A 14,618-nucleotide genomic window follows, 5' to 3' on the forward strand; every position below is an offset into this window, starting at 1 on the left:
AGCTTTGAATGATTTTAAAGACCCGATTTTCACTTAGAACATTAAGTGTGAAACCAGAAACTTCTATTTCTTACAATTAATTTTTCCACCTGGAACAAAGAATTTGATTCCTTCTTACAAATGGCAGTCAAATACTTGAAGAAAACTCCCTCTTGAAACTTATCTGCTCCAAAATAAATATCACCAATTTCTTTAATTGCATCCCACTTTCTATAGTATTCATGCCTTTCAGCATTCCAAAAGTTGCCTCCCTATCAACTCTATAATTCATCTATAGTTCATGATGACGCCCTTAATATGTGGCACTTACAATTTAACACCATGATATCAAAGTTTTACTCTGAATATCGGAATGCATGTGGTTAACTACATCTCCTAATCAGTAATAGTTTTATAACTACATTATGTCTTTCAGCAACTATATATCACAGCACTTCCCAACTGTCATGTCAGTCTATGGACTGATACCACTCCTTGATGAAGTTTTCAGTGATCTAGAGTAAATGAGAAAAGAACAGTGTAGTAATTTTTCCATCAACTTAAAAATATTCATGTTAAATAATGCTTATTATTCTGAGCTTATGTCATTCCTCAATACTTAGGGGGGAGGTAGCAGTAAATGGAGTGATAGTGATGGAAGATGGTAGTTATTTTCCCAAAAGTCTTTACATGGCAAAATAAAGTCTCACATTTCACAATCTCTCTTAATGTCCTAAAATACTCAGGTAGAAAGGTTCATCTGATCCATTCTCCACCTCTATCTAGGTAGCCAAGCGCCTAGAATAATTTATGTAATTTGCAACAACCAATCACAACCTCCACTCATCACTCTTAATTTATGGCAGCAAAGCAAACCTTTCAATGAGCTCTAGCAAATAAAAGGTCCTCAAAGTGCTTTAACACAAGTTTCTAAGAGTCCCTAGTTTCTGTTACCTACTTTCCACTTACCTTTATAATCCTAAATAACACTCAAACCTAGCAACTAGACCACATCAAACTGACAGAGGGTTGGGATGATACAACCACTCATTGCAGTTTAAATCACTAGCTAAGAATTTGAACTACAAGTGAACTACACCATCTAAGACAGGAGACAGGCAGGAAACTGCCGCCCACAGACCAAATCCAGCTCAATGTCTTTTTGTGTTTGAGTGAAAACACAGCCACATTCACCCATTTATAAATTGTCTACGGCTGCTTTTGTGCTACAATAGCAATGGTAGATAGTTGAAAAAGAGATGGTTTCATGTGCAAAACCCAAAATATTTACTATGTGGCCCTTTACCCAAAACATTTGCCAACCTCTAATCTAGGGTAATGAAATATTTGCTACCAAAGAAAAATTTGAGAACCATTACCTAATTAAGAATGCCTGCCATCCATATTGGAATATCTAAATATAAAAAGTAGAATACCAAACAGTCCTTTATTCCACTCTGTATGGAGATTTGCTGCCCCCCCAGGACCAAGCATTTACTTACCTGCTCACTGAGCTAATCTTTAACATACATTTCTCTAGGACTTACTAATGGAACAGTGAAGAATCCATGAATATATTGACCTGTGTAATCTAAAGTTTAAAGAAAGTTGCTGCAAATAACTCAAAGTACAAAAAAAGAAGAAATTGTATAGAACTACATAATTTCCTTTACATTTTGGATTTCAAATAGAAAACACTTTTAAAGGCACTTAAAGTAGGAAAGCTTAAGTTCAACAATTTAGGTAATATTAATCACATTAAATAATGCAAATTAATTTCCCCCTTGTATTAAAAAAAACCTCTTTTTCCATAACAACTCTTCATATATGTAGAGTGAAATCAGAAGATAATACTTCTAATCTAATTCAATCTTGTGGCTTTTTAACATAACTGATACCAGAATCTCTAAAGAATAAAGTCACAACATTAAAGTACTTTGAAACTAGAAAGTGCTTAAGCGATCACCTCTACATTTTACAGATGAGAAAAGTTTCAATACAACATGAAATATTTATGGTGAGAGAATTAATTCGTGGCAGAGACAGAACTAGAAGCCAACATTTAACTATCAGTTTGGAACTCTTTCTAACTTAATGACTGAGTATAAAAGATGCTAATATTCTAAGAAAGGGTAGAGTGATGTTGAAATATTCTAGAATTTAAATGTACAGTAAACATACTTATAAGGCTACTGCCCACTCAACCTAAGCAACCCGCTTGTGTTTTATTAATCAACCAACTATAAAATAACAGAAGGCAAAAAAAGAATTCATTGTAAAACCACTCATTAATTAGAATGATCAAAAGAAAAAACAAATATTTGCTTAACAAACTGTCAAAAGATTAGAAAAAATAATAATCAATAGTGGAGAAGGAGCAGTAGGATGAATATTCATATATTGCTAATTTGGCACAAAGTTTCTGAAGGGTAATTTGGCCATATTTTAAAGAGCCTAAAAAGTTCTCAGCATCTATACCAATTATTCCATTCCCATGAATATATCCTAAAAACCTAGTTTAACATAGAGTTCAAATTTCACATACAAAGATGTCCATCCCACTAATTATTTATAATTGTGAAATATCAGAATCAATCTAATATCCAAAGAAAGAACGGGTTCAATTATGGTATATTCATACAACAGAATATTAGGCAGCCATTTTTAAAAATCACATTTTCAAAGACATAGGGAAGTTGTGATGTTAAGTTACAAAAAGTAGAATATACAACTATATGGCCAGTATAATCTCAATACTGTGATTATGCATACACACAAACACATATACACACTCATACATATAAATAGCATAGACAAAGACTGAAAGGAAATACAAAAAGTATTAACAGTGTTATCTCTGGATAGTGAGATTGCAGATAATTTTTCTCTTCTTTATACTTTTCAGTATTTTCTAAATTTTCCATAACAATCATGTATTAGTTTTATACTCATAAAACATTAAAAATTCACTCCATAGTCAATTTTAAAATTTTTATAGTCTCTATAATAAATAAGGAATAAATATTTATAGCACTCAAAAGTATATCTAACTGATGGGAAATAAATTAGTAATACATAAGAGTATAATTTCCACACATGTATAGGTAGGTAATTTTGAATCCAAAAGATAGCATTTTATCTCAATCCTTGAGTATAAAAAGTTGGTATTAAATAATAATGTAAATCTTTAAATAAAATTGGTGCAAGGCATCTAAAAATTGTGCTATTCTGGCATAACACTGAAGATATAAACACTCTCCAATGTAATGTAGATACCCAGTGTTAGATTAAAATGAATATTATCTAGTACATGCGTGGTGGCCAATAATTAACTAATTAAATTACATATTTTCCCAAAGTGACTAGAATTGGTCTACGCTAAAGAAAGAAATACAACACCATACCATTATTTTAGTTGGAAGAGCCGCACCAAAAATCATGACAAAAAAAAATTGTAGAACTATAAGAAAATCCAGTGGCTTTTTGTTGTTATTATTAATGATTTCTTGCTAAAAATTCAAGTAAGAGAGTCAAATTGCTTAAAGCACTGAAAAAAGCATAGCAGCAGTGTATGGTCTGCAATGATTTGAAAATCTCTAAGAACAATATTCAGTGTTTCCTCATTTGCAGACTACTGCCTATCAAACACTATCTTTGAAGTAAAGAACTACAACTATGTTCTTTTACCGATCTTGAATATACAATATAATAATGACACAAAGTGATGTCACAAACAAAAAGGCAAACTGTATGTAATTTTAAAAGCTAACTTTTAAATATGATTCTAATGTCTGTGATAAAAAAATCACATAAATATGCAAATTATAAAATACATCCTAACATGTTTTTATATAAGAGCTGAAGTTTACCACTTTTAACATAAAAATTCTGAGATGGAATTAATAAAAAACAATTTTCATATATACCACAGAGCAATAAGTTTAAATCAGACTATTTTTGAGTTGTGTAGCCCTTTATTAGCAACTAAAATAGAAGGTATCTGTTGTACAACATGGGTAGTAATTGACTATAACTGGAGATTTATTATATTCTAATACAGATCATTTATAAATGCAATTTCTTTATTAAAAAGCTTCCACCTTTTTTGTTTTGTTTGTGTACAATTTGCAAAACTATTCTGAAAGCGGAATATATGTGCACAAGTCTGCAAAGAGTGCAAATTTAGGATATGGTAAATGCTTTACAAGTTACTTTCAAAAACTGTCTGCCATAACTGAGCCTTTACATTGCCATCTTTTTTGATCAAAATATTTGATGCCAGCCTTCCTTCCACTGCCCTAAACTATAAAGCATTTTTTAACGAGTTGAAATTAAGGAAGGACTACACCTACTAGAAAAGAAGAGAAGAAAGTTCTATTAGTTTGAGGTTTCAGAATCCCCCCAAACCAGGACCAGTATCTTGGTAAGGGCTAGGCTGGGACCCCGAACAGAGTATGAGTATGTGCAGGTGGCATCCCTGAGGAGTCAGAGCTTCAGTGGACCGTGAGTGCTCCAGCTGCATAACTCACTGAACTGTCTTGCCAGTTTCTACACTGGCTTGACTGGGCATAATTCAAAAAGGAAAAGCTCATATTCATTCCATTCTTCTGGAGCTCTGTGATAGCCTAGAAAAAGAAAAAGTTGGTTATGACAGACATGTAAAAAAAAATGAGCACTCTTTGAATGTGTTGGTGGCTTAACTTTGTCTACTTTATAGCTGAAGCCTAGATCTCTCTTTCTCTCTTCTCATCACTTGTTTCTTGACTTTCTCGTCACCTCATGCTAAACAGGAATAAGAGAGAATGTCTTATTTCATTCTCTCAAAGAACTTCTCCTAATATAGCTTCTGAATAAATATCAGTCATCTTCCACCGCAACTTCTCTCTATATTTTAATATGGCCACTTTAAAAAACAAACAAAAACCCACAGTATCTTTCTCTCTATTCTGTAAACTAAATCTTAGCTACTTATACTATCTTGAAATGCTGGAGTCTTTGTCTGACTTTTACTAAATCTGAAATGACATAAATTAGGTTCCAGATCTAAGAGGTATATCAGGATTTTTACTTTGTGTATTGGTTCATCATTTATTTTATTAAAATTTTATTTGATCCAATTCAGATGTTAGGAAATAAGTATAGCTTAAGCCCTTTACAGGCTTTTCTTCCAGATAATCAATACTGCTGAAAAGAAAACCCTTCCAAAATATCCACAATGTATTGTCTTTCAAGTCACATTAAATTAACACTGGTCTTCAAGTACCTACCCTAGAACTATTCTAGACTATATTACCTTCTCCATTATTTCTCTGCCTTTCCTAACAATGACCCCATAATTACTTCCTCCTCCTATTCCTGAGCATACACTTTTTTCTTCCTTAAAAGAGTCTTACATTATCTTTCAGAAAATCCATACTTTTTTATTTATTGGAGAAAAAAAATGTTCTCTTTTGAAAATATAGCTAACCAAAATTTCTGTCTCTTACCATTCTTTAAATGAAATACTGTTTTTCTTGTAAAGAGAAAAACATATAAGTATCATCCGTCTTGCTTTAGTAACTTATAAATATCTAAAGTTCAAGAGCAATATCTTCAATTTGTTTTTCATATAGACTAGACACTAAATAAAACCAAGAAACTAATGAGAACATATCTCCTGAAAGACTCCTTTGGTTTATATTTATAAAGAACATATTGGAATTGGCTGAGAATCTAGAGAAAAAGGGGTTTCTATTCTAAATAACTTTCTGTATTTAAAAGAATGTATTGGCCTATCTTCCAGTGATAAATAACTTTATTCAAACAACCAAAACAATGGAAATAGAAATTTTCTTAAAGGTACTAGAAAGAAAACTGATTATATGTACTTAAAACCAAAGCTAATAAGGTATCATAGATGATAACAATTAAAATATTTTGAAACATCATAGGATCAAATGTTAAAAAATCAAGGCTTCTTAGTGATACTCACATTTAATAACACCCCAATGGGATGTCTTCCACATATAGTATTATGGTATTTCTTCAAGTAATTGCTAAAAGATACAGGGTCTAATTGTTCTATAATACTCATACCCTAAAAAAAGAGAGAGAGAGAGAAAGAAAATGAAAAAGAAAAAAAGAACACTATTATTTACTAGTTTCATTTCAAAACTATTACTCAGAGCTTATTATTAATTTTTCAATTAAAGAAAAGTAAATACATTTAATAAAACTTGTGAAATACCAAACTCATTCATCGATTAGTCAACACTAATACATAACACTTATTAACAGAAAACTTTTAATCCTCAGTTTAGTTTTCTCTGACCTTCTGGTGTTTCTACACCATTTTCACAATCCTCCAACATTTCACAATTGTATATTTTTCTTATATAAAATATTTACAAAAGTAAATCTGTTGTGAAATTTTTCATATAAAATCCAAAATTAAATTTGATATAGTCTGTTTTTCCCCATATCCATTATTTCTCCTACCACTGGCATAAATAATCAAAAGTTGATTGTAATTTACCTATTTCCATAACAATACTTAAATATCAAGAGTATACAAGGCATTTCAAATTATCAGGAATTATCTAGGTAGCTGATTTAAAAGATACTACAAACTAAGAATATAATTTACATATTTTTAATTAATTTAAAACCCACAAAAGATTAATAAAGCTTAAGCAAAATAGGTCTTTTATGAACAAGTTAAAAAAAAAAAAGAAAATCTTTTTATCTTTTTAAAACTTTAAACGAGAATGCTTTATTTTCAAGACTTAAGTTCAGAATCAAAGTTTTTAGGCTACAATTAAAACCACCACTATGACTTGGACACTTGTTCACACTAAGTTCATATTCTGCAAATGCATTCAAATAATGTGTTGATAACACATTACTATAGAGCAACTTTAACTCATCTGAATCAGGCAAATAAATGAATGATTCTAACTCAATTCATTCAGCAATTACCTTACCTTGTTTTCTTATTCTGGTAAAATACTTTACATTTGTATTCAATAAACTGGATTAATATCCTCTGGGAGAAATGTAAATGGTAGTTTAACTAGGAAGTTAACTGATATATTTTGTGTGGTTTTTTAAAATTATATTTCAACATGTTTTAATAAAACAAGCATAGCTTAAAAGCACCTAATCAGATAAATTCATTTGAAAAATGATAGTAATCAGTGGGTGACATACAAATACTACAGTGGCAACATCAAAATTTAATTAATAAAGAAAGTTTTTCAAAAAATTCAGGTCCTTCATAAACATGACCACATTTTTCTACAAATATATCTGAAAGACAGGCGTATGCATGTATAATCAAGTTTCAATTACTTGCACATCAATCAGCCACTCTTCAGACTTATCCACAACCAGTATTTAATGCTAAGTTGGTTTTCCCCTGCCAACTAGGAGGCTTCCAGGTCAGCAGTCTCCACTGACATTTGGTGCAAGCTCAGAGAAATGAGAACTAACTTAAAAGTTAAACCTAAGATAAATCTGTATCACAATTCTGGTACAAAGAAAATCACACAATATATTTCTATACTAAGTAGTAATTTAGAGATGAAGTAACAAATCTCTTCCATAAATACAGATAATCAAGATATAATTACCTGAAGATGAAAAAACTGAGGCATAAAAAGGATTTAAAGCTTGCCTCTAAATTTCTAATCCTAGGATCGTTCTCATTGCCTACACTGCTTCATATAGCATAACAAAAGACATACTAACAATTCTTAGAATAATCTCACATGGCTATCATAGGTATACATATTGTAAAAGAACTTTGAATGCTCCTGGATGAAGTCTAAAACAGCTTACCTTAAATAGAATTCTACTCATTAATAAGTTACGTTAACACTGAGGTTCCAATATATGTCCTAATGTTTAAATCTCAAAGCACATTTTTTCACAAACGTATCATATTTATATATTGAATTCAAAGAGAACGAAGCTAATCATCACACTTCAGAAGACTAAGAATTCAAAGTAACTGGCCAAGAAATTTCATATAGAAAGACATAAAATTTTAAGTGTAGAAAAAACGCTACTAAATAAAATGTTCAAAATTAAGATTTAATGGTTAAATTACAACAGGGAAATTTTTAAATTGAGATGATGGAAGCTAAAGGATTAAATTTAAAATTTTACTTCTCTTAACTGTGTTTTGTACCTACTAGGGCAAGAATTAATTTCATTACACTCAATTCTTTGACAAATATGATAGTCAAGAAGTATGCCTTTTCATAGAAGAGAGACAGAGAGAAAAAAAGGCTTTTCTCATGAGTAAACTTCTAGAATCAGAAAATTCATGAAGTACACAAACAATAGCAATAATGATAATAAAACAAGACATCCATTAACTAATACAGAACACTGGCAAATACACTTTGTATATATTTTAAGTTTTGATGCTAACAATTTTGAAATTACTATTACCAAAATTCCAAGAAGATGAAAACACCAGCTTAATACTGTTGCCAAAATTTCAAGATGATGAAAATAAAATGCTTCTCAAATATGCCTAATTAACTTTTCTATTCCTTAAAATACTGGAAGATATGATTAGTGAATATAAAGTCCAGGTAATGGGAAGTTTGCCTACAGCCTAGTATATTGAATATTTATTCACATGAATTTAATCTAATATGAAGCAGTGAAGTAGGTCATAACCCATTCAGCTCTAAGATTCAAATTAGCATTTATAAACACCAAAAGTCTATGCATCATGATCTGGATTTCTGAGCAATTTAGCAGCATCAGCAAGAAAGCCTCAGTTTGAAAGCTAACTCTCTACCTTGAGGGGAACAAGAGCAGAGGGAATATATCATTGTGCTGACTCTCCAAGTAATGAATGAAAGCTTGTAATGTCAAATCCCAAGTGGCAATCCTAAACTTTTAGCTGACAGAACTGTAAATTCAACACTCTAATATAATAATAATAAAAAAAGATCTTCCCTTTTTAAAAAGTTTATCTATATGTAATATTTAATTTAAATTTTATTTAATTTTAAATACTATCACCCACAAGTAATCTCCTTCTAAAGTAACAAACACAAAAGAGTAGCAAAACTTTTTTAGAGGTCTTTAAGAAATAAGAACTAGAATGGTGTCTTTTAATTATGAGCACATAATTAACCACCATATTATGAAATCATTAGGATTCCTTTTTTTAAGTAAGGATATACTTTTATGTTAGAGATATGGGTACATATTTAGAGAAGTAAGATGAGAAAAAGAAATATTCTGGTTTCTGTAAAAGGTATCAAGATAAAACCTAACAGTAAAAGAAATTTTACGAGGAAAAAAAACACCCAAAAGATAGCAGTGCTAAGAAGCAATGTACTATCCTAAAGATAATATGTAGCTATCTTAAATAGATATCTTAAAGATGATGTTATAAAACTAAGTTCAAGAGAAAGAAGAATGAATAGATAAATAGAAATAATTTAATTATCAAAAGAGTAGGAAGAAAGGAAGTGGATGAAGTTCAAAGTAAATGAAGTAACTACTAATAAATGTGGAAGGAAAAGAAGTTATAAGGATGACTACAATGACATTTTCAGATTCTCTCTGCCAAATCATAAATAATTTGCCAATGTCCACACTGAAACATTGGTCTACATCAAAAGTGGTACAGAAAAAAGAATATTTGATCATGTAACATATATAAAATATGTATAAGAATGGTTAATGTTTCAAGTATGTGATCTAAAAAGTTAAAAATCAATGTCTTCAAATACATTCTGCTTTTGTCACTGTAATTACTGAAATTACAAAGTACTAATTACCAAAAGCCATGGTCAGTAGCTGATAACATTATGACTTTCAGACTCTGCATCTCCTATAGGTAGTTTACCTTCCCCATCCCCACAACTTCAACATCTGGAAGATCAGGATTTCCTTTTTTTTTTTTTTTCTTTCATTATATGTTTATTTCACATAATTAATTTCCAAGATATTCAAATGCTAAAGATATAAACATTTTGGAATAAGAATAGCTATTTTTATTTGGTTCTACAACCTAGAAATACTTTCATTTCTTTTCTAGCTTTTTACTAACTACATTTAATAAGACTTTTCTAATAACAAAGAAGAACCAAACTTAATTAATACACTAATTATGAACAAGTTAAACCTAAAGTTTTCTACTTAAAAATAATTTATTTTCAAAATTTATCATTATTATAATTCAGAATTGCTAACATTTTTATAATACACAGAGAACCACTGCACTGTATTTGCTCAAGAAAGATTGCATGTAGGAACTAAGATACTGGTTCTCGAATAAATGAAATTATTTATAACATAAAGTGCACTTTAGGAAAGGAAAGGAATATACAGATGGATATTCACCATTTGGTTATATAAATCAATTAAGAAAACACATTATATGAAATGAATATGCTAACAGTGAGTGTACATATATACATATATGTATAAAAACATACATACATGAATATAAAACAGAGCCAACCATTCTTATTTTAATCCATTTATTCTAACTCCTAGAATTGACTTATAACTTGAATTAACAGCATGCTAATAAAAGAACAGAACACTTATGAGCCATTTAAAAATTTTTTATACAAAGAAAAATGTTTCAATAAATGAACAACAATCAACTCTGAATATTATATCAAATATTAAAATCGAATACTTGATATTTATTCAGAAATTGTATTTCAGACTATTTAAATAAAATTTTTAAAGTTATGCTCTAGTAACTTTAGATATCTACAGTAAGGTAATTCAGATGCAGATTCAGAAGTCAGCCTAAAGCTCATTGGTTCTACTTAAACATTTTGAACAAAAATCTCTAGTTTCAAAGTCTTAGCAGCTAGCAGAAAAAGCAACACTTTCAGAAGTTATGAGATCTATGCCAATGGGTAAATGTTACTGTTTTTGCTCTGCCTCAAATTAAGAAACCAAAGTCTATCAATCTAACTGATCAGATACATCAAGAGACAAATAAAGCTAGTACTCTTAATATTAACAATCAGCAGAGAGTTAGGAGAAAGGCTAAAAGAATGAATGTTTATATATAACGCATATACAGAATAACAAAGAATATTAAAGTATTTAAATGTGACCACAATTCTAGAGTCAAAGGATGCTATTATATTCACTCACTTCAGAGTACCAGGTAAGCCAATGTTTTGGGGAAAATGTCTTCTCTGTGCTAAAAGCATCAATCACTGATTTATGGATTCTTACATTTGCCAAATTAAATGTTGCCTGATTCAAGTTCACAAATGAAAAGGGATCTCCAGGGGGAGAGTATGGGCAAGTCTATTTTGAAAAAGTTCCATGAATTATTTCAGTTGTAAAAACAGGGTTGATGATTACTACAGCAGACAACCTCATCTCTGCCCTGGCTTTAATTACCATCAATCTTCTCTCCCTAAACTACTGCCAAGGCCCATTGTTACTACTCTTGACTCTGCTGTAGGACCCACTCTCTACAACAACCAGAGTAACCTTTAAAATACTGCAAACTACGTCATCTCTCTTCCCATTGCACTTATGTAAATGTCTTGCCCTAGAAATATAAAGCCCTCCATTATCTGATCCCAGCCTACCTCTTTTATCACAGATTATACCATTTTTACCCTTATCTACAATACTCCTGTGATCCTAGCCTTTTTTCTTTCCTTCTAACACACTTACACAGGCCGTTCCTTCAGTGTAGAATGCTCTTCCTTCTGATCTTTACTTGGTTTGCTCTTCATCATTTACATCTCAGTTTAATGTTCCTCCTCCAGGAAGTCTTTCTCCAATTAGCCTCGAATTACTTACTATCTCAAACCCCTTTTTATCTTTTCTGTATAGCACACATCACTATTAGAAACTAACTTACCTACATCCTTACTTTTTTAAAACAATCTGTACCTCCCTCCTGTAAGAATAAAATTCCTGTGAGATCAAGTCTGCTTGTTTACTGCCGTATCTCCACCAGTGCCTACAGCTGTAAATGTACTCAAAAATAATTGGCAAAATGAAAATCCAAATGCCTACTTTATTGACATCTCCACTTGGATGTCATATCCCTAATAAGATTTATGGCCTTCCTACCTCCTATCTTCTTCTGCTTCAATTTAAGAGAATAACACCCCACAAGCAGCATAACCCAGATATTTAGGAGCCATCCTTGACCGCCCCCACCCCCGCAAGTATACTTGATCTCCAAGTCCTATCGTAAACGTGTCTTTCAAATATACTGAATAAATCCACTCTGTCCCTTCCTCCACCATCACCATCCACTGTCCAAATTACCACTTTTCACCTCAATTACCCAACAAGTCTACCCACGTACCCCCTTGGCCTCCTTTCAACCCACTTGCTACACTGCAGCTATATGATCTATTCAAATACAATCTGATTTTATCGCCTTCCTATTTAATATCCTTTAAACAGCCTGTTTTAGATTCTCTGGCTTCATTTCTCGCCACTCTCTCATCCATTCATCCATCAAATCATTGAACAAAGTACTAAGAAGAAAAATACAGTAAAGTCATAGAACAACTACTCGCCATAGGGACATAATGAAAAATTGTGGGCAATTTTTAAAATTAAAGATGCTATTGGTGGATTTAATGGGTGGAGTCCACTGATGCTGACTGCAATACAGGACAGTCCCACACACAAAGAACTGTTCTTATCCCATGACACTTTTACATGTTCATGTAGGTAAAAAAACTGCTTATAATTATATACATCCTAACACCATTTTACATACAAATACAAAGAAGCTTTGCATGACTTTAATACACAGATTTCCCAGGAATCTATCTTATAAAGTAAAAGAAGACTAAACACTTTGTTTGGTTTACAAGTTTACTAAGAATTGATCAACATTTTAGAAAATCAAGTCACCCAGTCACGCAACTTAGTAATGTGAGTCACAAATACAAAATAACTACATTAAGTTTGCATTTGTAGCTGCTACATTAATAATACTATGTGTACAAGCATTTAACTATTTCATTGTGTCTTCTAATAGAGTTGTGCCTGGGCATTTACATTATTAAATATATATTTATTGGTATTTATTTAACTTAATTATGTATATACGAACATTATGTTCACTAAATTGTTCATTTGAGAAGTATTTATTAAGCACCTACTTATGTTCTAATCACTATTCTAAGCACTTTGGATACATCAGTGAACAAAAAACTAAACGAACAAAATTGCAATAAATAAGTAAAATATTTAGTTTGTTACAAGAAAAAGTAGAGCAAGGTAAAGTGTACTGGGAATCCTGAAAAGGTAGAGTATATAGGATGCAAAATTAAACAGAGTGGTCAGTAGGCCTCCTTGCGAAGGTGAAAGCTGAGCAAAGCCATAAGTTAAGTGTGACAGTCAAGTGCAAAACGGGCAAAAGCCCTAGGCTAGGCACATATATGGCATCATTGAAGAATAATAAGGAAACCAGTGTGTCCACGCTGCCTAAATATTTTTTACATTTCTATATTGTAATAACTTCATTCTAAGATTGTTTGAAGATTAGACGGTATGTTCCATTAAGTCAGAGACCATGTTTTCTGCTCTTAATACTGTCAATACTTCACAGTACCAGATGCATTATAGACACCCATTAACCATTTGCTATATGAAGAAAATAGGTGATGAAAGAACCAGCAAAGTTTGCTGAGGGAACTAATAATGAAACCTCAGAAAAATAAGAGAAGCCAGAAAAGACTCAAATGACTGAAACAATGACATAATAAAGCCAAAAGAAAAGTCAGTAAATTAAAATCCAGACAAAATTCCAAAGGTAAAAGTATAAGCCATAATTGGATTTAAAGTAATAAATTTAAATAAATTAAAAAAATAAAATCTCCTAAGTAACTAAATTTGCATTCATTCTATTTGGCTTTTAATAAAATATGCTACATGATATAATCTATCTATAGTTTCAGATCCAGATTTCTTACTAAAAGATTTTATGTACTAAAATATTTTATCTACTATAAATTATATGTTCCTGTACTAAAATATACACATAAAGCTTTTCTCACAGGCAGTAAAGCTGATTTTAACAGATCACAGATGTAAGAATTAAAGATGTAGAATTTAAAGATAATTTAGAGACCAATTACTCCAAGTCTCTCGCCTTATAGATGACAAATTGAGGACTAGAGAATTGAATGATCTGTCCAAGGTCAGAGTAAGTTAGTGATATATCTGCCAAGTTTAATATTCTATTTATGAGTAAACACCAAAATGATTTATATGACTTTTTAATTAAAAGAAGTACTACTATACTACATCAAGGAAAAAATAACAGGATCAATGTCTACTGTATTCCTGGGCTAGATAAGAATAAAATCACATTTTAAAATTCTATATTTAAAATAACAAATTGAATTCCATTTAAGAAAAATCAAAATGGCCAAAAAATAAAACAAAGTAATAAATTAAAAAACTGCTCTGGTTGTCTCTACTTAACACTAAATAATGGCATCAGTTTCCTGTTGTCTCTAAAACTAACACACACTCCCAAAGAGTATCTAAAAGCTGTATCTAATTATTCTTAAGTACTCTCATTAATCAAATAAAATTAGGATGAAGGAAATTTGTACTAACAGAACAGGGATTATTTTTATAATCAATATTCATATGATTACAAACTATAT

General features: G+C 30.9%; 1 protein-coding gene across 2 annotated transcripts in view; it reads right to left on the reverse strand.

The window, feature by feature from the left end:
* Nucleotides 1-2,179: 2,179 nt before the first annotated feature.
* The window catches only part of MEMO1 (mediator of cell motility 1), an 86,323-nt gene continuing 73,884 nt past the window's right edge, over nt 2,180-14,618 (reverse strand). For both annotated transcript variants that reach the window (XM_025045679.1, XM_025045680.1), the window contains exons 7-8: nt 5,951-6,055; nt 2,180-4,604 (exon numbers count right to left, since the gene is read on the reverse strand). In XM_025045679.1, the coding sequence (XP_024901447.1) occupies nt 4,473-4,604; nt 5,951-6,055 (237 nt within the window). In that variant the 3' untranslated portion in view covers nt 2,180-4,472. The remainder of the gene's footprint in view (nt 4,605-5,950; nt 6,056-14,618) is intronic.

The sequence above is a fragment of the Pteropus alecto genome, unplaced genomic scaffold (genome assembly GCF_000325575.1).
Source record: "Pteropus alecto unplaced genomic scaffold, ASM32557v1 scaffold61, whole genome shotgun sequence".
Lineage (NCBI taxonomy): Eukaryota > Metazoa > Chordata > Mammalia > Chiroptera > Pteropodidae > Pteropus > Pteropus alecto.